The following is a 24,306-nucleotide window of genomic DNA, read 5'->3' on the forward strand; positions in this document are numbered from 1 at the left end:
AGTCTCATCAGGCCACAATAGATCACATGTGGCATCTGGCTGTGAATATATGCATGAGATGCCAAGCAGCTGAATTGTGCATGTGAAGTGTGAATGGCAGAAAGACTCAGTGGAATTTCAGTGTGTGAGATACCAGCACTGCAGTGAGGTGTGAGAAAGGAACTGACTCTCACCATGTATGTGAAACTTGGCAGGTCCAGGAATATCTTAGGTGAGATATTTCCATGTGAAAAGAGAAGACTAATTGCCTGGTAGAAGGTAACAGGGAACTTGACATGGACCACAGTGTACAATTTTCTCTGCCCATATTCAGGAAACATGAGCAAAAATCAGAACAGGTGCAGGGCTGGCAGGTGAGAATGCTCAGCAGTTTGAGAGTCTGCCTTGAGATAAGAGCAAAAAAATCTTGTCTTTCTGCTGAACAAAACAAAACTGGAGACTGGGTGTAATTATGTCTATAAATAAACATACAGGGAAGGGAAAGGAAGAAGTATTTAAACTAAATGGCAACATCAGCATAGAACATATGGATATAAATCAGCCAGAAGGCTGGAAATTATCGGAGAACTAGAACAGCTCTGGAACTTATTCAGTAGGAATAGTGAGGTGCTGTATGATTTCACTGACTGCAGAAGCCAGAGAACTAGGCTCAAACACCAGGAGCTCCCTTCCTGTCTTCCATATTTATTGCCACCACTGTTTCCTGCTACATACTCAGCTAGAGCATACAGAGTGTTACATTTTCTCTACCTCTTTTTCCTAGAAGAAACACTGCAAATGCAAGAATTGAAGTAAAGCAAATGTCTCCTCCTTTTGCCATCATGAGTCCCTACAAGGAGCTGGAGTCTGGATTATGATCTGTACATGCACATACATAAACACATCCACGTATGTCTATAGGAATAGGTAGAATTTTATATGCACATATACAAGGCACAAATATTTATGTTTGAAGTGGGCTGTACACACTGGATATTTTTATTTCTCAGGAGTTCATTAGAGTATTCCAATAGTTTCTTTTCATCCTTCTGCCAGAGTAATAGGTTGTGGAACTACCCTTATGCATTTTGACCACTGCACAAACTATGTGCTTGTGTAATCTCATAAATATCACAGCATCTCATCTGAGTCAGAGTGTAAGAGAGGGAATGTGTCACTGGAAAATGCTAAATTTCTGTCCCTTGCTCTCTTGGTAGGGATCACACGCACGCAATTGCCAGGAGGAGCATGGAAGCAGCAGCTGGTGCAGTTCCCCCTGCACTGAAGCTGCAGCCTGGTGTGTTCTGCTGTTTTGCCTCCATGCATGTGTGCATGTGTGTGCTGGTACATACATGCATTTATACACCTCACACCAACACCAGTGCACGTGCCTCAGTCTAGTCTGTTAACCTTACACATTTCAACTCACTTTTATAAAGGACACTGTGCCAACATGCCTGGACCTACAGGGCACGTGCTGCAGAAAAAGCCAAGCCTAGCCTGTGATCATGCGTGGGGAAGGGGTTACAGGTGACAGGCATGGTCTGTTTGCTTGTCACAACAGAGAAGTGGGTGCTTAAATCTGTCCTTGTGACACAGCTCCACATGCCTCGCTTGTTTATCTGTCTCAAATGGAGGGCCCTGTGGGGGTTTTTTTTGGGTCAGTGTGTGAGCGTATGTGTGGGTGTGCATGTGTGCCTCGCCAAAATAGTCTCGAGCGTCTCAGGCCGTGGAACAGACTATGTATGTGCCTGACAACAGGGTAAGTGCCAGTGCAGTAACAACAGTCATATGTATTTTAGGCTAATGTGTGTGTCAGTCAAACTCAGAGTGCGCCTGCCTGTGTTTCTCAGGCCAGCGGGTGGATGTTTGTGTCTCATGATCCCTGTGTGCTGGAGAAGCTTGTGTGCCTGTCCCTTTCCTTCCGATTGTCACGTACCACAGGGTACTCTGAGTGTACCTGTGCACATGCCAGGATTCTTTGAGTGGGCAATTATTCCCTGCATGTCTGACAGTCCCAAATGCCTGAGGGCAGCATCCGTCTTGCAGTGAGAGCAGCCTGTGCTCCTCGGGGCAGTGCCTGCCTGTCTGTGTCAGTGACACAGGGTCATGCGCCTCAGGACTCTGTGTGTGTGTGTGTCCATCCCATGGGAACAACAGCTCCTGTGCCCAAGGCTCTGACACCTCAGTAGCAGTGACAGTACTTGTGTGTCACAGTGACAGCCATGCACCTCAGTACGACACGTGTCCCTACATCCGTGTGACACAGCCCCACAGGCCTCAGGCCACTGTGAGAGCCACACACCTTGAACCTACCCGTGTGCTGACTCTCCATGCAGCCCCCTGACAGTGACACAGCTTCAGATCCCTGCATGAGAGCGCCTCACAGACTGATGTCTGTCCGTACCACAGGCTTATCTCAGATTCATGAGGGTGACAGCGGCCTGCCTGCATCCCTCTGAGGCGCCCATTACATGCATGGCCTGGGGCTGTGCACTCCTCACAGTTCCACCGCCTCTGTCAGCTGTGCCTGTGTGCAAGGGGACCGTGAATGTGAGGGGACCGTGCTTGTGTGGGGTGCTCCGTGAGCATGTGTGTAAGGGGACTGTGTCCTGCGAGGAGTACAGTGTGTGGTGTGTGTGTGAGGGGACTGTGAGTGTGAGAGGTGCTATGAGAGCGTGTGCGTGTCTGTGTGTCGGTGTGTATGTCTGTGTGTCGGTCTGTCCGGACCGTGCGTGCGAGCGCGGCCGGGCAGGCGGCCGAGGCCGAGGCCGGGGGGCAGCGGCCCCGCACGTCAGCGCGCCGCGGGGCGGGCGGCGGCGGCGGCGCCCTTAAATGCGGGCGGCGGCGACGCGGCGCGGGCAGCGCGCAGGGCTCGGCGGCGGCGGGGAGCGAGGCAGCGTGAGGCGGCGGCTGCTGCGGCCACAGCCACCCTCCCACCCAGCATGTCGGGCACCCGGGCGTCCAACGACCGCAGCGGCCACCCCGCCGCCGGCGGGCTGAAGCGGGCGCGCAGCGAGCCGGGCGGTAACAAAGTGACGGTGGTGCTGGGGGCGCAGTGGGGGGACGAAGGCAAGGGCAAGGTGGTCGACCTGCTGGCCACCGAGTCGGATATTGTGTGCCGGTGCCAGGTGGGTGCCGAGCCGGCTCTTTCAGCCACTCCCTTGGCGCTTCCTCACCATGCGTTCCCTGCGGCTCCCGCTTTCCCCCGGCTCCTCTCGGCCCGGCGTTCTCCTCCCCGTGCGGGTCCCCTCTGTCCCCCGCTGCTCCGCCTTTCCTCCCTCCAGCGCTCTTTCCTTCCAGCTGCCGCTCCTCGCTCCTGCTTCTCTCCCTCCCCGCTCCCTATCCCCAGTCCCCGTCGCTCTCCCGCAGCCAGCGGCGGGACGCGAACGTGCCCGGGCGGGAGCCGTGTGCCGCACACACCCCCCCGGGCCTCCAGATGCCACTCGGGAAGAAACAAGCCCTGAGCTATAAATATAAATAGCTGACCCCTCACGATAAGCGACACTGAATCCCGAGGTGCCGGCGGGCGGGGGCCCGGGGAGGAGCCGCTCCGGCCCTGGGCTGCCCCGGGAAGCCGAGCCCCGCGGCCCGGGCTGCGGTCGGGGCTTGCGGGGATGTTCCCCTGCCTGTGCGGGGCTGGCTGGGTGTCTCCGGGCGTGCTGCTGCTCCGGGGAAAAGCGCTATGAGCCGGCCTGAAGGCCAGCCGTAATTAACCTCAGGAGTCTGCCAAAGTTTTACTGCAGGGGGTGTTTTGGATGGGCGGACTGTGTTCCCTGCAAAGCGCCTGGAAGTTTATTCTAAAAAAATAAATACAAAATTGAGCATGAGTAAAATAGCGGAAAAAAATTCATGTAAAAATAAGTAGAGTTGCATGAAAACAGGAAACATCTTGCATGACTTTGTTTATAGGTATTTTTGAGTTGAATAGATTGTAAGGATTCCCAAAACAATGTATTTGCATAATATACATTAGACATGTAGGTGATTCCAAATAGAATTGTAGAATGGGTTGGAAGGACCTTAAAGATCATCCAGTTACAATGCCCCTGCCATGGGCTGGGACATCCTCCACTGGACCAGGTTGTTTAAAAGCCCTATCCAGCCTGGACTTGAACACCTCCAGGGATGGGGCATCAATAATGGTAATAATTTCTAAAGAATGTTTTCAAACATTAGTTATGAACATATTAGACCAATACAGCTAATATTCTGCCTGTTGTCCCCTTAAACTATGTGAGCACATTAAAAAGTAGTCAGTTTAGTCCAGGTCAGCTGGTATGTACCATGAAATTTATTCTGCTTTAAAATTCATGATAGCTACTAAAAAGCTAGAGACATCCTTGAATCCAAGGTAATAAATCCAAGGACATTTTTCTAATTAAGTATATTATGTAAATAAATGTTATCATGCAGGTTAAATATTTAGAGGGTGGAGGAAGTATTTTCATTTGGGACATTAAGCTCCCAAGATCTAGAATCACCTTGGGGAGAAGTTTCCTTGCAAAAGGTATCTAATGAATATGCATTACCAGGACCATACCTTTTTTTTTATGTTTATTTCCCCCTTGCCTCCCCCAGTAATGTGTTACTAGGAATTTAAACTCAGGTCTAGGGATTGCTTTGGTGAGGAAAAAAAAAAAAATTTAAAGTTTTAGCTGAGGAGGAGCATTTCATAGAAGTCCCTGTCAAACAGTGAGTTCTCATGGGGTTACTGTTACTACTGTAAGGAGTCATGTTGGTTCTTTTTCAGGCTCAATTTTGTGGGGTGCCCTGAAGCTGTTTTCAGGACAGCTCTGCTGTCCATCCAGCAGCTACTTTGGCAGCATGGCCCCCAGGTGCAGCCTCAGGATGCCCTGTGAAGGATGCAGGAGTGTGTGTGTGAGCATGCCACAAGGGTCAGTGTGTGAGGGCTTGGATGGTTTAATGTGCTGCTGGGCACGTTGGATTGTCTTCCTGCAGCCTGAGGAGGCCAGCATGGATGGAAGGCAGGTGGAGCTAGAAAAGCACTGGGCTCTTTTCAAAAGAGTCTTCCCCAATACAGTGTGTGTGAGACTACAATAGCATTCCTGATACACTGGTTAGAAGGAGATGTCTTCAGGATGAGGGCCAACTATAAAGCATTTGAAAAAGAAAATATGAGTCATGATTTATTTTTGAGTGGCAAATATTATGTAACTTTAAAGAGGGCTGTATTTTTTTAATACTTCAATGGGTGTTTTGTGCATTTGGTAATTTTAATTGTGCCATTTTAATAATTTAATATTTTCTATTTTCAAAGCCAATCATGCAAGTAGATAATGGTGTATGATTTTTGCCTCTGTTAGAAGTCTGTTAAGGTTTAGTAAAGATATGCACATATTTAAGGATATGAAGAGTACTGATGAGTTCTCTCAGTGTGATAATGGCAGGTCATTAACTTACAGATGTAATCAGTTTGAGGAGCACTTCATTAATGCTGTGTAGTGCCATGAAAAAGCTCAGTGTTTGGACCAGAATCTTGTTGCTTCACATTGCTCCTGGAAACTAAGAAAAACTTTTAGTGCCATAACACTTGTGTATTAGAAGCAATTTCTTAAACAAGAAGTACTGAATGACTGATTTATTAGAAATTTTAGACAAAATGTCAGGAAAATTTGCACCAGACTTTTTGGTTAGAATTTGATGATTGACAACATTATTTATTACCCGATGTCTTGTCCACTCCATTTTCTGAGACATTGATGGAAATGATGTTGAACAGCTTGTTTTAGTCCTCAGTGAGAATGAAGTAGAGAAAACTTGAAAATTAATATCTGAAAAACAGATTTTCAGGTCCTCTGAAATCATGTACCAGCTAGAGTTATTCTTCATCCCAATAGGATACTCTTCAAGCTAACTTTTAAAAAGGTGAGGCTGCCCTCCTCTCTGTGTAGGGATTTAAATTCAGGACCAGATTTGAGTTTGAAAGGGGTTTTAACAAACAGTAATTCTCTAATGTTTCCATGAAAGGAAATAACTTTCATTAAATGTTTCTCAAGTATTTCAGTGTGTTGGGTGCATAAAAATAACCTGTGACATCTGCAGAGGTTGCTGCAGAGGAAATGAAATTCTATTTTCTAGGATACTAGAATAAAAGGCAGGCAGGTGAATGGCAATACAAGTCCATCACAGGCACAAGGGAAGCTTTTAAAGCATATTAAAAGAAAATTCTGCATTAAAACCCCAGCCTCTGTAATTTTCCTGAGCATTCAGAATTTCACATGAATTGATGACTTAATTTGTTGACCAGGGCTTAGATTATACAGTCTGAGTTCAAAATAATGAGTTCACCATTCAGTGACACAGAAATATGTGACATAATTTAAATATGAAATATTAGTTTGCCAGAAGTAGTGGATTTCATTTCACCTTTATACTTGTAGCATTCTTTGTGAAAGAGGTTGTTTCAGAAAGGGTAAAAGATCTCTGAATGCTCTTATGGATGATGCTGTACAAAACTTTTCACAGGCTGCTTTCATTAAAATACCAGATACACAGGCACACAAAGCCATATAAAGAGGCAGAAAAGGTATTTCTAAACAAACAGGGGGCTGTTAAGCAACTGAGTACATTTAATGGAGAACATCAAGAACATTTTTTCCTGTAAAGTGCTCTTTCAGCAAGCAAAGAATTTCAGAAGAAAAACATAAGAGGCTAATATTTCTTTCTTATTGTGGCCTCCTGGGGCATGGAGCTGTCACATGATGCCATGCAATACTTTTAATCCCTAATATATTTTTAGGAAAGAGTGAAAACAAATATTTCAGAGGTAAATATTTCATTTTGATGTTTCTTTAAAAAAGAGGGTTTGCATATTTGTTTAAATCTTTTAACTAAGAGAATATTCTGACATAAAGATGGGAGTTCACTTTTTCTGTAGCCTCTTAGCATATTGTCAGAGTATCAGATGAAGTAATTTGGGTGCATCTAACAAAGGAAGAGAGCTTTGGTGTTGATCAAAACCTGATTTCAGATTGTGACTTTTTTCTGTGGTAGCTCTCATTCCAGATGTACCTTTCTCACATCACCTCATTGCTTGTTTTGTGTCTACCTTGAAAGCTAGAGCTGGTGGCTGGTGTTAGCTACCAGGGTTTTAATTAGCTGATCTCTCAGATCAGTTTTGGAGTATGATCAAAGAGTCACCTGTCACAAGTGCCAAGGGCCAAGGTGGTGTGCTTCCAGAGGGCCTGCTTGGACCAGAGCTGTTCCTAAAAAGTCACACATCATAAGTTCTCAGTTAACTGAGGCCAGCTGCTTGTCATGCAGTTCTAGCTGTTTCCTTAAGGTGAGACTATGTAAGGTACACTGTAAGGATAACTTTTCACTAAAAAATGCCCCATAAACTTGATAAATTCAAAGGAAAGGAAAAATTTTCCAAAAGCCTAAGGTGAAAGACAGGAACACTATTGCTCCTAAGTGTGTAGAGGCCCTGTGATAATCACCTCTACCTGTCACAGGTCACATCATATTACTGAATAGATGTGTAAACCAGGTGCCACACCAGTGCATACCTTTCCTCCTTTCACATCATCACCAGCAGCAGTGATTCAGCAGCAGTTACTAGGCCAAGGCAGTTTTTAAGAAATTTTTCAAGGTGTCATTCGGTGCTGCTGTTCCAGTGTGCCCACGACAATTCTGGATGTGTCAGTCCTATGACAATTCTGCCTTCTGGAAATAATCTGTCTGATGTTATCTGCATTCCCTTAAGAAGTGACTTGTAAGGAGAAACACCAAATAGTAAGAATGTAATTACATTAAGAGCTGTTATTAGATTTCCTAAGCTTCTCATATTAAACTTTCTGTTTTGAACAAAATATGCAGTCCCATTTTAAAATATTTCTTCTATCAAGTCTATGATTTCAGGTTAAGAATTGCTTTATTTTCAAAGATCATCTGATCTTTTGAGGCATATGGACAAAAATTACAGTTGATGTTAATAGTGAAGAAAAGCTGAGGAGGTTGAAAAGGCCTTTTGTGGTTGAGTAGTTCAGAGTTCCTTGGACTGAGACGTTTAACCAGGTCATAAACCAAGGGTGTGGAGTGGTTTATTTTCTCTATGTAGTGGATGTTAGCAAATAAGTTTGAGAAGGTTTTACCAGTAAGAAAATCCTGGCAATGTGTTGGGTTTGAGGAAGCATTGCAACGTTAGGGAACAATTTAAGCAAGGGTGAAGGGACGAGCCCAATGCTTCCATACACCTAACTGTTGTATATTATTGTAGGTTTCTCTATTTCCTTGTGTTAGTGTTTTAATGAATACAATGTAAATTTTGTCTGTTTCAGTAACAGTGCTTTGAGGAATGCAAAGGAAAATACTGTGGGCAAGCAATTGAATAATAAAAGCCAAGCGTGGCAGAAATGGCAGCCCAGTAGTTTCTCTGGGTGCTTTAGGTGCGAGATGGGGAGGTTTCCTTTGTTCCCCTGTTGCTGCTGACAGGGCAGGGGAAGCAGCCACACGTTGTTGTGACTTGTCCCTATTGATCATGGGCTACTGGAACTGTTTGCAGTAGGGATTAAATTAGGGCAGTTTTATGTGATGATTGTGTGGAGTTACAGGACCTTGTTTGCTGCTGTTTTTTCTGTGTGTCATGTGTTGCTCTCCTTTCAATGAGATTTAACTGTCATGTTTAGTGTAATTTTTCCCTACAGGATAAAGTAGCATGGAAAGGCTTTAATCTCCTAATGATTTAGTGCTTGATGATCTTCAGTGAACAGATTGATGACCTTGAAGTCATGAGTGTACAGTGACTGCAGGTCTGTTGTTTTTGATTTCCCAAATGTTTGGGAAGGTTGATAATCCACTTCCATGTACACTCATACAGGCTTCTAAGTCATTTTTTGCAAGATTCCCTGCAAAAACACAAGCAGGTTTTATTTCACTGTTCAACACAGGAAAGGATTCAAGTGTGAGTTGTCTCTTTAGTACAATGAAGTAGTCCACCCTTCCAAACTTGAAGATTTTTTTGTAGCAATCTGTCGCTTCTGAGGTACTTTATCCAATTTTATTTCTCATTATGCTTATACATACTTACATGCCACACTATATCATTTTAAGCTCTAGAACAACATGGTGACACTGCTATTTTAAACTAGCCTTTCCTTTGGGCATCAGCAAGATCATCTCAGGACCACCAGGATTATAAATACTGTATGAGAAGGTCAGGTTTAAAGTTTCCAAATCTCCATAAGAAAGCAAGCTTAATTTCCAATCCCCTTTATAAAGCCTGATGAATTTATTATCCTCTACAAGCATCAAAAGAAAACAGCTGAAAATTAAACTGAAATTACATCTGTTCTATTTCATTCCTGTTCTTAACTTGTTTACAGATATAAGAAAAGTTATGTTCATATCCTTGGATCGTATTACTTCCCACAGGGGCGTGACTATGCTTCTTCAGCAGAGAGAATTAAAGACGAGCAGACTTATCTAGGTTTTTTATGTTTGGTTTTCTTTATTTCAGTATTCTGCTAGCATAAGAATATTTTTCCACTGTAGCATTTTCTACCAATGCACCTTGAATTTATATTCTTTGCATCTGTTGCTGAAGTAAATATGTATTTTGTTATATAGTGATCTGTTGTGGTATGTTGTTTTGATGTGACTTGACAAAACAATTAATTCAGTTTGAGAGAAAATAACCAGTGTGTGAGTGTCTCGTTTGCCTACACTGTTTGAAACCTGAGTTGAATTAGACTTGGCTTTTCCAGTTGCATTTTTCGGATGCTTAGGAAGACCAAGGTATCTGTATAAATTAGGGTCATTTTTTTGTAGTAAAGAAATAATACCACATTATTGGTGCAGTATATGATATAGGCTTCAGGGTTTTTATTTTTTCTACAAATAATTTCATGTTCCTTTAAAGGGTCAAAAATCTTGCTCAGTTCTTCTCAAGAATGTTTGTGTTTATAATAATACTAATTATCTTATGAGGTTTTAGGTGGTCTCCTCCCATGGGAATTTGGGAGTTTTTGGAAAGAATGCTGTTTTACTTGGGACAGTGGGATCCTATGAATTTTGCTCCTTCTTTGAGACAGCAAAGGGTGACACTTGAACAGGGCAGGAGTCAGAGCAGTTCTATGCAGGGTTGTTTGTACTTGAAGTCATTACTGCAACATAGTCTTAGGAAAGAAGAGCCAACCAAACTAGATTTGGCTGAGGGTGGTTGGGGTCTGGAGATAAACTTGCAACTCAGACCAGTTGTTTGTCACCACCACAGCTTTAAAAATCACTGTTGCCTCAGTTCTTGTGGTCTTAATGATACTTCTGAATATTCCCAACCCACATATCCCCAATGGGTTGAGTTAAAAAATAAAAAACAAAGTTATGGTTCACCACTTGAAATTTGAGTAGGATGTTACTTGGCAATAGTTAAACTGGAAAAAAAAAAACCAAAAAGACCTTCCAGTTTTTACAATCTAGTAAGGGAAACTAACAAGCACCTATGGCAACAACCTTCCAGCTGGAATGTGCAGCACTTGCAGTCATTGTCAGAAGTGTTCACACACAGGTGATTCAGTGACATCCTGTTGAAGGTCTACATGTACAAAGCAGTTAATGTATTGCACTTGTCTGTCTGGAGGTTTTCAATACCAGTGATGCTCAAATGTCATTTACAATGGTGTTAATAACAAGAAATCCCATGAAAGTCAATGCATCTATATTATTATAAAGTTCATGTCAGAGCCAGTCATGCTGGTAGCAGTTATTAGCTACATTTATTCAAATTAGTTCCAGGCAGTTGCTGATGTAAGTTATAAATAGCCATTGTTAATTAAATTGTAAAGAGAATAAACAGTTTATACAAGAATGTTCCTTCTTGTTTATTTGCATTAAAAATGCTATAATAAACTGAACAAAATTACTCAATTCTGGGAACAAAACAGGAGTATTTTATAGCCTGCTTGATAGTATGAGGAGAGAGGTACCTGGCCTGCAGATACAGTTGAATTTCAGAAATGTTTTGCTCTGTTGATGGTTGGAATTTGTATTACTGGGACACTTATCATGAAGAGAGAGATAAAGGAGTCACAGCATTTGTTTTCAGATGAAGGCTTCCCAAACTGCTGGTTTGTGGCTGGTATTTCAATTCATAGATTATAAATTCATATAATGATGCCAGAGGGGATCATCTTGTAATCTTGTCCCTGTACCAAGGACACAGTATTCTAGTGGCAGTTGCACGACTGCCAAAAGGAGAGGTAATACAATCTTTCTACTCCTACTTGATATTCCCATTTATACACCCAAGGTTTGCCTCAGGCATGTCAGCCAGTACTGAAACTGTGTTCAGATAGCCCCATGTGCTTCCTAGCACAGATATCTCCTTGAACTGCATTTCTGTTGCTAATTTGTGTATTTAAAACCTAGTTGTGACATTTGATGCATTCACTGCATGTAGCAGTAGCTAAGGAGCTCTGTGTCCTGCTGGTGTGTCACACCACGGTGATTTTGGCTGCAGATCTTCAGTAACCAGTTTCTGTTATTTCCCCATTGTTAACTGGAAGAGGGTGAGACCTCATCACTGTGGGACCCATCAAAAATAAACCTGTTTCTTGTTCACACTCTAGTTACAGCTTGAAACAATGATCTGGTTTTAAGGTTTTTATGTGATCTGGTGATTTTTCATATGAATCCACTTAATGAAATTGTGTTCAGGCATTGTGAGGAGCACTGAGCAAATGAGGGATGTGCCAACCAGGAGAGCATCTGGTAGCACTCCTCCACACTACCTGCCTGGCAAGACAGACAGAAGCACATGTGAGCATCAGGACACATTTCCTTCCTGTTCTAACATGTATCATTAGGCTAACTGGAGAATTGAGTTCCTGCTGCAGGTACTGAACAGCCTCACTGCTGCTCGCAAATGAAATTCACTGTCTTGGGATGTTTTGGCTGCAGAAAATAAAGAGATAATTTTAAAAACAATACAGGCCAAAAGAGCAGCCTTTAAGCAGTTTGGGAAGTGGGTTTGTTTCTTCATGGCTTTTGTAAGTTCTACTGTGAAGACAATGACTGTCCTCTGGCAACCTGTTCATAACAATTATCAGTTCCCTGGTGCTGTTTATGCCAGCTACAATTGTTAACACTGGTAAAATATAGCTTCTCAGTTTAGTGTATTGATACAGTTCTGGTGTTCAAGCACTCTGGAACTGTAATCAATGTACATCAGTACATCAATCCAATACCACAAGTAGATGAGTACATAAAAGCTTGGAAATTGATTTTTTTTTTTAAACAAAGTGTTGTACTGAAAAATACTGTACAATGTCGCATGGTGTAGTTTAGTTCCTCTAGCTCCTTCTAGTACTGGGACAATATGTAATTTTACACTTGGATTATAAAATTTCAGAAAATATAGATTAAAATCTTACAGAAAAAAAATCAAATTTTATCTGAGTACAATGTAATAGTTTTTTAAAATTATTTAAATAAACCTCAGACCCCACTGTGTCTATGGAAAGGACACACTCTGGAGCAGAGGAAGTGTGTGAGGAGTGTATATGGATGCCACTGGAACAACTGCTGTCATGATGCCTTCCTGGGAACAGCATTTCCTACAGCAGAATGGTTTAATGGCGATGCCCAGACTGCACAGCAACTTATTTCTAGCCATACCATCATTTCACAATACAGATCATGCCAAAATGGCACTGATGAATAATCTATCAGAAGTTGTTGCCATAACATTCCCTTGGCTGGAGACATTTTTTAAGATCTGCAGAAAATAACACCTCAAGAGACCTAGGAACCTGCAAATGGTTGAAGATAAATAAATTTCAGGTGGGCTCAGTGCTGCATGGCAGAGTCTGGATATTAAATGGAAGTTTATGATGTCCTTGTGTTTGAAGCAAGGGCCAAGCAGAGGCTCCAAAAGGTTTTTGGCCCAAGAGGAAGGAAGCATCCTGAGGGTCCAGAGAGCACTGTCGCTTGGTGTATTAGTGTTCACAGCACTTTAATGAAATACCATTTGAGAGAAAGAGGGGAGCTCACACAGTTGCAGTGTACCAGGCAGTTCTCTGCACCTTCAAATGTGTAGTCTTCAAATAAACCCCATATAAGATTTTTAGGTTCACTTATATCTTGTTAGGAGAAGAAGTGGCTCATACAAGCCATATATTGACTCTAAAAACTGGAGTAAAATTAGAAAAGGAGTGGATGTCTTTAATATCTCAGCTGCTAGGCTGCCAATATGCTGTTAGAATATCTATGTGACTGAACATGAGAAATTACTGAGATGACCAGATAATAAACAAAATATCTCATCAGATATTACCAGTGTAATGTTTTGCAAGTGTGGTCATGTCGCTTGGGTAATTCAATGCTCTGCTACCACTCCAATTATATTTATAAAAGTATAATTAGTTGAGCTGTAGAAATATACCTGGAAAACACTTGTTTAGCAAACACAGACCAACAGGAGCAGTGCAAAATGCAGTTCCACAGATGTCAATACTAGTTTTTAATTGGAGGAATGCTACTTTAGGTGGTTTGTCACTGAGTTTTTGATGTGTGTTATCTATCCAGAGGGACTGAAACCGTATCAGAGATTTTGGCTATTAGAGGATGTACAATATCTGATGGTGTTTCTGTGCTTCAGCATTTTTTTATGTATGCCAACTCTCACAAGCTGCCTGATTAACATCCCTTTTTAAGCATTTGCTAAAGAAAGAGCATTTGTCCGGGTGTCAGTTGTTCAGGAAATTTTCCAAAAGCATAAACTGTCTTTCATAAGCATTTTCATACTAGTGTGTCCCACCTTTTGAAATTTTAGGATACAAGAAAATACCTTTGACTATAATTTAGGAATGCTGTTATCTCAGATTGTGAGTCCTCAAGCCTGACTTCATTTGTTCATGTTGGTTAAGAAAAGCAGAGTATAACTATAGCATTAGGACAACAAATACTTTTGAAGCAGCCTGGTTCCTCATTTTCTCAGGAAAAGAGGAAATTGTTACTTGTAGTAGAGATTAAATTGGTGTTAAATAATGGAGTTAATTCTTTTAAAGTTTTCATCTTGCCATTGTCTATAGGTGAGCTGGAAAGCTGGGAGTCCCAGAAGAAGGTTCTAGCTTTTTTCTCAGCCTGATAATAAAATAACCAGAGTTTCAACCAAAGCAATCCACCTAAGTCAGACCTCTTAAATATCATGTAAAGTACTCTCCTGCCTGATGAATTAACATTCTAGATAATTGAGTGCTTTTAACTAGATCCAGATTCCTACAACTGATTTATTATATCTGAGAGGCAAGAAAAATAGCCAGGATTCTCTGGACAAATTATAACTCTGCATTAGCAGAACATTTTGAAATCCTTCCCATCCCAAGGATGAGCTATCCATCAGTTTTTAAGTCAAATTAAATCTGTGTGTACTATTTTTTCTGTTCTAACTCCTCAGCTCTCCCTTAGCAGCTTATCTGTTTAAAATTAATTGTTGAACTCAAATGTTCTGGAGCATAAAAATTCTTTTTATGATGTTTGCATATGTATTTCCTAAGGTTCTCCATCACACTGCTTAAAAAACATTCTCTTTTTGTAAACCATAGTTCTTATTTTCTTAATGTTGTGCTTCAGCATTTATCCACATTTTGAAAGGATTTTTACTTGCCATTTTCCTGTGGTTTACATACAAAAAGGCAAATGAGTAAGTGAAGAATAAATTAAAACTCAGGAATAAAATGGGGTTCTAATATTCATTTTCATAAATGACTCTTCTTTCTCTGGGTTTTCATGCAACTCCACTCATTCAGCCAACACTCTATTTTCTGCAAATTACCAGTGGCAGTCTCAGTTCTCCTTCCAGGAGATGCCCTCTTTCTAGACAGTTTAAATCATTCAGTTCTTGTGCCAAACCCACAAAGATTTGTAATCATTTGGGAAAACTAAAGGCCTGTAGCACCACAGCACATGAGTAGTCAGGTTTCAACCTTATCAGTAGTAAACAAACTTACATTAAGACACACCAGGAAAAAACCACTAAGCCTACTGAGAAAACTGGACCTTTAATTCTTAATATTTCAGGTCAAATCAATTCATGACCTTGATCTGCTCACCTCTTTCTAAGTTTCTGTGTTGCCACATCATTCTCTTTTAAAAGAGTTTGTGGAAAAGCAATTTAGTAAGGAAAATACCAGCTCCTATTCTTGGTTCTGGTAGGTAGTCATGTATGTCATGAATTGTAGCAGACTCCATAAAGTGGTGGTGGTGGTAACTGGGAAGATCATCTCTTGACCATTTTCTGGGGTGGTCCTGTGTGGGGCCAGGAGTTGGATTCCTGTGGGTCCCTTCAAACTCAGAATATTCTGTCACTGACAAGGTCATTCAGTCTGCACATGGTTCCAGCCTGACAGAGAGCCTCTTTCTTGAACACCAGGAGAAGCAGTAGCTGTTTGTGGTTGGGCAGGTGGGAAGAGCTTCCATTCAAAGGGAAATACTGGGCTTGAACTCAAGGAAATGTCCATGTACAGAAGATGCCTAAAAAGGATGGGCTTGTGTAGGCATGTCAGGGGCAGGACTCCAAGAGTGGTAGTTAATTCCAGTTTCTTCTCCCAGAAAGCTTCAGTTCTTGTCTAGCTTATGCCACCACTTCTGTATTAACTCCTGCCCTGTCCCAGCCCTGCCTTGACTTCAAGGTATCCTTCTGCTTCACAATTCTACAGTCCTGCTGAACTCCTTTAACTCCCTCACTGTCCTGTTTGAGACCTTTTTACAATGCTAAAACATGTTAAGAAACTGTAAGGTGGAGGAAGAAGTGACCCAAGACATATATAAATAAAAAGAGCTGCTCTTTCCAAATAGAGGTTAGACCATTATTCTTCTTCACATGTTTCTGTCTTTTGCAGGGTGGTAATAATGCAGGCCATACTGTCGTTGTTGATGGGAAAGAATATGATTTTCACCTATTTCCTAGTGGCATCATTAATCCAAAGGCAATTTCTTTTATTGGTAAGACATTTTGGAAATTACTATAAAAAATGGCATTGTGTAGTGGATAGCTAGAACTGTACTTTGCAGTAACAAGGAAAGAAAAATGTGACTTTTAGTCAGATTTGCTTTAGCTTCAGCTGTTTGGCTTTTATTTCACTGCTGCTTTTACATGAAGAGTTACTCTACTTTCAGTGTCAGTTTAGTTTCCACTGTTAGAAAACTGAAAGCAAGAACATCTTATCATGTTCCTTCTTATACTTTATGGTAAAATTTGGACCCCACCCTCTACTTGCACTCTCTTTTTATACTTTCAGAAATATATGTGCTATTCTTTGAGAACACGAATGTCAGGACTTAGCTAAATAAATAATAAAAATTATCTCTCACAGGTCTTTACTGACTTCCAGAAATAGGTGCCAAAATGCAGGGCTCTACTCAGGAGGTCATTACTCAGTCCCCTTTTTGTTCACATCACCAGCTGTTTAGGGTGATGTTGTATTTTGCTATAAAGATACTTGGTGCAGATGGCATCATAAAAAGATTTGCAGCATTCACTGGTCATTAAACTCATATTTAAATGGTAGGCAAATTTAAGCCTCTTGTCCAAAGTTTTGATTATTTCTGAGAGAAATCATGTACAGACTGTTCAAGAAATGAGTGTAAGTTCTAGTGAGTCATAGAGTTTCAGTTTTGTCCCATTTAATAATTTCCAAATGCATAACTAGAATCTATTAAACATTTTTTCCTCTCAGCTAAATATGGTGTGTTGCCTTGCTTTCCTATTTACTCCCTTGTCAATTAGTAACGACTATAACTTGAGTTATGCTAAATTTAGGCTGAGACAGGCTCTTGCATATATTTCTGACATTCCCAAGAAGGAGGCAGCAGCTGTTTCCAGCCCACTGCATCACTAATCCTCCATGTCTCGCCAGCACTGCTCTTTATTGCTTGTGGGTTCTGTTTTGTAGCTCAAAAGCAGGGGGAAGGCATTGCTAATGTATCACAGCACTAGTTTGAGCTGAGTTTAAAACAGAAACCTGAATATTGAAGAAGATTTCAATATTTTCACACAGGCTTGTCAGTGTGGTAAGGCCAGGGACTTCTTTGAGCTTTTCCCTGTGAACAATTGAGGCTGGAGTTGCAGGGCAAAGTCCACCATGAACAAAGACAAGAATCTGCTTACCTCAGCTGGCTGTGCAGCAGCCTGGTGTTCAGGCCTGGAACAAACCAGCTCTGCTTTTCCTGAGCTTAGCAGCCCAGCAGCTGCTTACCCCAAATCAGGATTTATCCAAAAAGTCCTCGAGATCACTTTGTGCAAACTCTAGTTTTATTTCTTAAGTAAAATTTTAGACAGCAAGTAGATGCCTTACATCCTAAAAGGCCTTACAGGCCTTACATTCTAAAAATAAGTGTTTTATTCCTTGCTTTAAAATAAATCATTTATGTTCCCAAAGGTAATGGAGTGGTTATACATTTACCAGGCCTGTTTGAAGAAGCTGAAAAGAATGAAAAGAAAGGTTTGTATCAAGTAATTTTTAACCTACCTTTATATTGGCAGCCAGATTGAGGGTTTTTGTTGTTTCTGACCATAAGTATGCAGTGCAGTAATAACATTCTGGATTTTAAATGAGGAAACAGTATTTAAAATGTTGAAATGTGTGGCAGTCTTTAGACGTATTTCCAAAAGCAGTCTTTTCATGGGTTTCTTGGAGTTTCATGGCATTTGATGCCACATTGGAAAGAAAATAAATGCTGAAGTGTGTGCTAAGCTTCCCTTGACCTCAAATAGGGATGATTTGACCCACAATTTCTGTGCCCAAATATAAACTCAATTGGTTCTGCTTTGAGCAAGGCTTTAGACCCTATGACCTTCCGAGATCCTCTACTTCTTAGACTGTTTTATGTTTCTATATAGAAATTCTCTATTTTCTGAGGCACAAATAGAGTTAATGTAATGTGCTGTGTAGCAAATTAAACAAGAATATTTATTTAAAGAATTTTGTGTAAGCCACAGCACTCTGGCATTTAAGAAGTATCTTTGTCCATACCAAAATGAGAAAGCTGGTAAGTCAAAAATGAGAAAAGTTTCTCAACAGAAACACTGCTGCTATTTGATATTGTCTTGTGGTTTATCCATTTTGTCTACAGTTATCTTAAGAAGAAAACACACAAACTAGCAAAAAGACAGAAAAAGTAGAAGTCAATGTCAAAGCTCAACCAATCAGCACAGCTGAAATCCTACCTTTCTTCATTTTTTGACAGGTTTGAAAGATTGGGAGAAAAGACTGATTATATCAGATAGAGCACATATAGGTAAGTGAAGAGTGAAGGGGAAAAAGCCCTCACAAATGATTGCTTAGCTCATGAGGCTAAATTAAATTATTATTCCCCAGAGCAGCTGTGTATTTGATCTAACACAGCTTCTTGTTATGTTGTGTAATCTGAAGCATGATAATGGAATCTGTGTCCACTGAAGAGTGATGTTTTCACATGTTTTCACAATGTTTAAGGAATACTCCCTCTGTTTCCACTTGAGGAGGCCTGTGCACTGTCAATGACAGCAGAGGCATTTTGTCTTGAAATTATGGATGTCTGTGATTTAAAGAATATTTTTCTCCTTTGTTCTCTCACTATATCCATTTGATTTTCCACTGCAGTGTTTGACTTTCACCAGGCAGTAGATGGGCTCCAGGAAGTGCAACGTCAAGCACAAGAAGGCAAAAAGTAAATATTTCCAACAGCCTCATTTCATTAATAGTTACACAAATTTGGAAAATCAGTGTAATTTTGAAAAACAGAAGTGCTGTGTGTCTCTGAAGAGCCTTGTTGATGTTAATAATTCTGTGCTTCTGTTCTGTTCCTACTTATGTTAGTGAACAAACTGTCAGCCAGACTCATGCTTTACTGAATACCACAAATATTAGCAATACTAAGCAATACTTATTAGCAATACTTAAAGCCTGAAAGGTGCTAATATAATATATTTATTATTACAGAACTTTAATATATTTTTATGTCTCAGACATCCTGCCCATTATATGATTTCACTTTGACAAAATTACTTGGCATAAAGTGTATTTTTGCATGTATTTATACATTTTGAGGGGGGTGTTTCTTTTTACTTAGTATTGGCACAACAAAAAAGGGGATTGGACCAACATATTCTTCCAAAGCTGCACGAACAGGCCTTCGGATTTGTGACCTCCTCTCTGACTTTGATGAATTTTCTTCAAGGTACAACTATTTTCATTTGTAAATATTATGTTAAAGAGTGATACATTTTGCCTGACAGATTTGCTTTTAAGGAGATGTTTTTAAATATGTGTCTGAATTTTGTATATAAATTGTCTAGAAGGAGAAGAAAACTGGAAAGAATGTCTGTGTGTGTGTGTGTGTGTGTATTTCCTGTACTTCACAGAGTTTCTCATAATTTAAAATGGAATTTTGAACATTGGGAAATGCACTGGTTGAAGTGTCAGAGTGCTGAGTATTTTCTCCCTATAGCTTTCAGTATATACTGTGCATAATATAAACTGAGTTCTTGCCAAAGGTTCTGTGAATATGTTCCTCATAGATACAATTTCAATATTTTATAGATTTAAAAATCTGGCACAACAGTACAAGTCAATGTTTCCCACACTGGAAATTGATACAGAAGGACAATTGAAAAAGCTAAAGGTAAGGATTTATCACTTGAAATATTTATTTTAATTTTAGAAGATAAAAATGAAGTGTACCAGACATACCACTTATTGAGCTAATTTAGATGAAAAATACATATGTTCATTATTATGAGAGCTTTAATAAACAGCAGCTATGCTTTGTAGTTGAATGTTCTCTCTTACTGTAGCCATTAATGTAAGCTCTGTGGAGGATTTAATTCTCCTATAATATTTTACTTTTTTGAATGTTGTTTAAAATGACTGTTGTGTCAAAGAAGTCAAGAGAATGCAGGGTGATGATTTCAATTAGTGTCCAGTGTGTCAGTGGGACTTCCTTGCTTACTGAAGAATTGTTTGTGGAAGCATGTTTCAAGATCCTGGTATTACAAGAAAATTGTCTTTTTACAAATAAATCCAGAAGAGCAACTGGTAAAAACAGCTTTCATGAATATAAAAGAAAAGAGGATGTTAAAAATATCTCTTACCTTTCCCATGTTTTTTCTTATAAGTTTTTAGAGCTGACACCCTGAGGATATTTTTTAATGTTCAAAAGGACTGATATGTTTGTCTTTTGGTGCTTGGACTAGTTCTAAGTCCCATTCTCAGTGTGGCTAGACTATAGCACACTATCTAAAGACTATAGCAACAAAATTTAGTAGGCATACCACATCTCTGTGAACAGCAATGATACAGAAATGATGGCATTCTAATGCCATAATAAGTCAAGTTTTCTTATATGAGTGGTTCAATAGATTGAAAGGAGTATAAACTAATGGTTGTATTTTTCAGGAAAACACAGTTATTGAGGCTGGAAGCTTAGACTTATCTGTATGTTTTGTCTTTCAAAAGTGAACACAGTGTTCCCTGCTTGCAGCTATTGTCTAGGGAAGCTGACATTTGTACTCAATTTGCAGGGATATGCTGAAAAAATAAGACCCATGGTTCGAGATGGTGTGTATTTTATGTATGAAGCTCTTCATGGCTCCCCAAAGAAGATCCTTGTTGAAGGAGCCAATGCAGCACTACTTGATATTGACTTTGGTAAGTTATATTCTAAACTCAGCTTAACTCCTAAGAGATCAGTTTTGTTTTGATTTGTGTTTATATTGACTTTGCAAACAGCAGGAAAATAGAGAAAATAGTCTTTCCTTAATAGGAACAGATCTCCCAGAAGTAAAGCTCATTAAAACAGAGATTGTATCATCAACAGGATTAGTGCTTAGGGTTTAAATATTGATTTTTACTGAAGTTTATTCCAGTGCAGCTGAAATTTCACTGCAGATATTCTTGTCTTGATTGCTTTTAAATGTGTGTGCACATTGCTAAACAATCCAGGTACTCATTGCAGTGCAGTTTAGGTAATTCCTCTGCCATGGGAGGAGGATTAAACTGGTGCAGCAGCCTCTAGGTCTTGCCACTACAGTTGGTCTCTGCTCTGCTTTCTTACCAATAATCTAATTAAATCAATGAAGAAAAAATTAAGGACTTGAGAGATTCTCCAGTCCAGAGTCACTGGGCAGAGATCATAAGTAACTCTTAAGACTTAGACAATTTGTGGCAAATAGAGCCACTTGTGCAGAGCATTGGGAATGCCGGTCTGTGACCTTTACATCACGCTCTCCATGAACTTAATGGAAATAATTTCTGTGATACACAGAACGTTGAAAAAAAGCTTTACACAGCAGAAGCATCGTATAATAGATCCCGTGCCTAATGGAGGTAATATTGAGATGCTTTTGAATTTCTCCCTTGTGTGCAATCCTCGGTGAAAGTTGCAAAGGATGAATGACACATAATAAAAAGAATTTGCCTCCCTCTTTGGCTGCTGTTCCAGTTTAGCTTTAAAGCCAAACATAGAAGCGAAAATCTTCTTTGAACTGATAAAAAACAGTCTTTGTTTCTTACCAATTGCTGACAGAGGGCTGTGCTGCTGTGTTTTCCTGGCAGGCACGTATCCCTTTGTGACCTCCTCCAACTGCACCGTGGGCGGTGTGTGCACCGGGCTGGGCGTTCCTCCGCAGCACGTGGGGGATGTGTACGGCGTGGTGAAGGCTTACACCACCCGCGTGGGCATCGGCGCCTTCCCCACCGAGCAGATCAATGTACGTTTAGTGCTACAAAATGGGCTCTACACAGCTGGCAACAAGTAACTGTGCAATGGTCTCGGGTTTCTGTGGTTGAGATGTCCTCTGAGGTATTAGAAAGTCTTTTTTTTTTTCCCAGCCCAGTGACCAAAGAAGTCGAGATTCGTCGGTTCTGCTTTTCAGGGTTGTTTATTTTTTCTTATCTATTACATTCTTTCTCTGACCTGCTGAAATCTGTCAGCAGGTTGGGTCGTGGCACACTGTCTGCCCTTGGGGTGGTGTTAACTTTTTATCCTACATACTATGTATACTTTATTTACAATTATTTTCCACTACCTGTCACCTATGTTAGGCAGTCTGTCTCTACTCTAAATCAAGCAAAAAGTGTTACCATCCCAGCAGAAGATGGAGGACAAGAGGAAGGAGAAGAAGGACAGGACACGACCAGATTCCTTCATCTTGCTTCTTGAACCCCCATTCTAAAACCCCAAAATTCTACTTTTTCTCTTTGTGACAAATTAACTATCATTCTACTCAAACTCTCGTGGCTTGTAAATCTTCACACAAAGTTGGTAATTTTTTCCATGGACTGAAATTGAAGGCACAGGTGTTTTTGACTCCATGCCAAGGTCTCTGAGCCCCTTGCCAGGGTCTCGAATCACCCAGGGCAGCCAGAGGAATGTCCTGGGTCCCGACACAATGGGGTAAGGGTTTTCCACTGATAAATAAGCACAGTGATAATAATGCTGAGCAATCACACCCATAAAGAGAAGAGAATTTCATTATGGTGTTTGTCATGAGAGGAGAGAAACACGAGTGTGGTGATGTTACATTGCAGTGACCACAGTCCTGTTGTAATGATCAGTGTGAAAACAGATGTCATCATCTTATGTAACATCATTAGGTGTACTTCAGTGGAGAGAGTTTGTTGTGGACTGGAACTGTCAGTGCATCCCAGAAGAGCTTAAATTACAACAACTTCTGTGCTTAACAGCCTGTGTTCTGTGTGATTTATAGAATAAATGTGGTGTGTGTGTCAGCCAGTCATGCACAAAGGGGTCAATAAATAGAAGGGGAGAGATTTTGGTTATTTTAAACTGTCTGCTTTATTTTCATTATCAAGAAATTAGAAAGCTCAGGATATTGATTGTGAGCTATGCATGCAGCAATCTCTAGGGCAGTGCTCTGAATCTAATTTAAGGATTTAGTCACTGAAATCCTTTATTTAATGGCTCAGATGAGTTGATGGTATCCTTGGGGTTTATGAATCATGAACATAAAGTTTCTTCCTTCTTTATTTTTACCACAGTATAGCCACTGCCAGTCTGAATGGAACAGCTGGCAATCTCATACTGTGGTAGAAGCAAGGTGCCCTAGGTGTTTTGACCTAGACCGTGTACAAGCATTGGTCTTGTCCCAAGCATTTAGAGTCTTGACCCCAAAAAGATGTCAAAAGACCAGATGAAAAAAGTAAATGCAAACAAAATTTAATAAAGGACTGAATTGTCAAGAAAATCTTCCTGTTGGATGAAGAAGGGAGAAAAGTGTCTCCTTGGAACACAAAAGTCATATTAAATACGTGATTTGAAATGCTAGTGATTGCAATACAGAAATCCTGTGCACGAGGGGATTTGTTATCTGCCTTAGTCCTCTCCTAGTAAATTTTTTTTCCTGGAAAATAGCCTTCAAATTGGCACAACTGCATTTTTCTTGCTCTTTGTCTGTATTTGTTTGTATTTGTTTTCCAGCCATGTTTTCAGTGAAACACCATCAGCATTCTCTCTGTCTTATTTTAGGAAATTGGAGATCTTTTACAGTCCCGTGGCCATGAATGGGGGGTAACTACGGGCAGAAAGAGACGCTGTGGCTGGTTAGATCTGGTCATTTTGAAATATGCTCATATGATCAACGGATTCACTGCGTAAGCATCACAGATTTTGCGCTACATTTGGAAGGGATAATTTTGTGCTTCGCAGAATAAATATGTAGGTAACATTAATATAAGTCCAGTAAAGTGTCACATTTTAAGTAATACAATGATGCACAGTGGGCAACTGAGAATTGTCTTAATGCTAATAATAATCTAATTCCTTTGAATTTTTTTTCAAATTAAGTGATTTTGCAACATGATAGCTGTGATTTTTTTGGTACATGTTTTCATTTTGCTTTCATCAGATGGCCAGTGTAGATTGAATCAATATATTGGTTTTCTAACAGTTTACTCCAGTGTTTTTGATCCAGTGCTTTCATACTGACTTGTGCCATGGTCTAAAACCTGTTGGGTTTGAGGTTTGGTTGACTCTAATGGATCCTACTTGTAGGACCAATTCTGCATCATTTGGAACCACTGCCTTGATAAGTGAAATTAATGGAGTGACACAAGGGTACAGCAACTGGCACAGCTTTCATTCCAGTTCAAAAGGTTCATATATTTACAAAAGTGTAGTTAAATATTCTGTTATAAATCCTGCTTTTAATGGGCCAAGTTATATTTTCTTTGAGACCGAGTGGCTTCCTTGGTTGATGCATTCAAGCAAATTTGTCCATATATGCAAATACATGACTCCGAGCATTTTAATATATTTTAGACTGAAACAGAATTTAATATCGTTTATGTTACTAATGTTACAAAGGAA

General features: G+C 40.4%; 1 protein-coding gene across 1 annotated transcript in view; it reads left to right on the forward strand.

Annotated features, from left to right (window-relative positions):
• The first annotated feature begins 2,819 nt into the window (after positions 1–2,819).
• Positions 2,820–24,306, forward strand: part of ADSS1 (adenylosuccinate synthase 1) — a 28,578-nt gene continuing 7,091 nt past the window's right edge. Inside the window, exons 1-10 of the mRNA XM_054634601.2 lie at positions 2,820–3,110; positions 15,840–15,942; positions 17,379–17,441; positions 18,187–18,237; positions 18,582–18,648; positions 19,051–19,158; positions 19,521–19,602; positions 20,501–20,627; positions 21,534–21,688; positions 23,467–23,591. Of these exons, the coding sequence (XP_054490576.1) occupies positions 2,925–3,110; positions 15,840–15,942; positions 17,379–17,441; positions 18,187–18,237; positions 18,582–18,648; positions 19,051–19,158; positions 19,521–19,602; positions 20,501–20,627; positions 21,534–21,688; positions 23,467–23,591 (1,067 nt within the window). The 5' untranslated portion in view covers positions 2,820–2,924. The remainder of the gene's footprint in view (positions 3,111–15,839; positions 15,943–17,378; positions 17,442–18,186; positions 18,238–18,581; positions 18,649–19,050; positions 19,159–19,520; positions 19,603–20,500; positions 20,628–21,533; positions 21,689–23,466; positions 23,592–24,306) is intronic.

The sequence above is a fragment of the Agelaius phoeniceus genome, chromosome 6 (assembly GCF_051311805.1).
Source record: "Agelaius phoeniceus isolate bAgePho1 chromosome 6, bAgePho1.hap1, whole genome shotgun sequence".
Lineage (NCBI taxonomy): Eukaryota > Metazoa > Chordata > Aves > Passeriformes > Icteridae > Agelaius > Agelaius phoeniceus.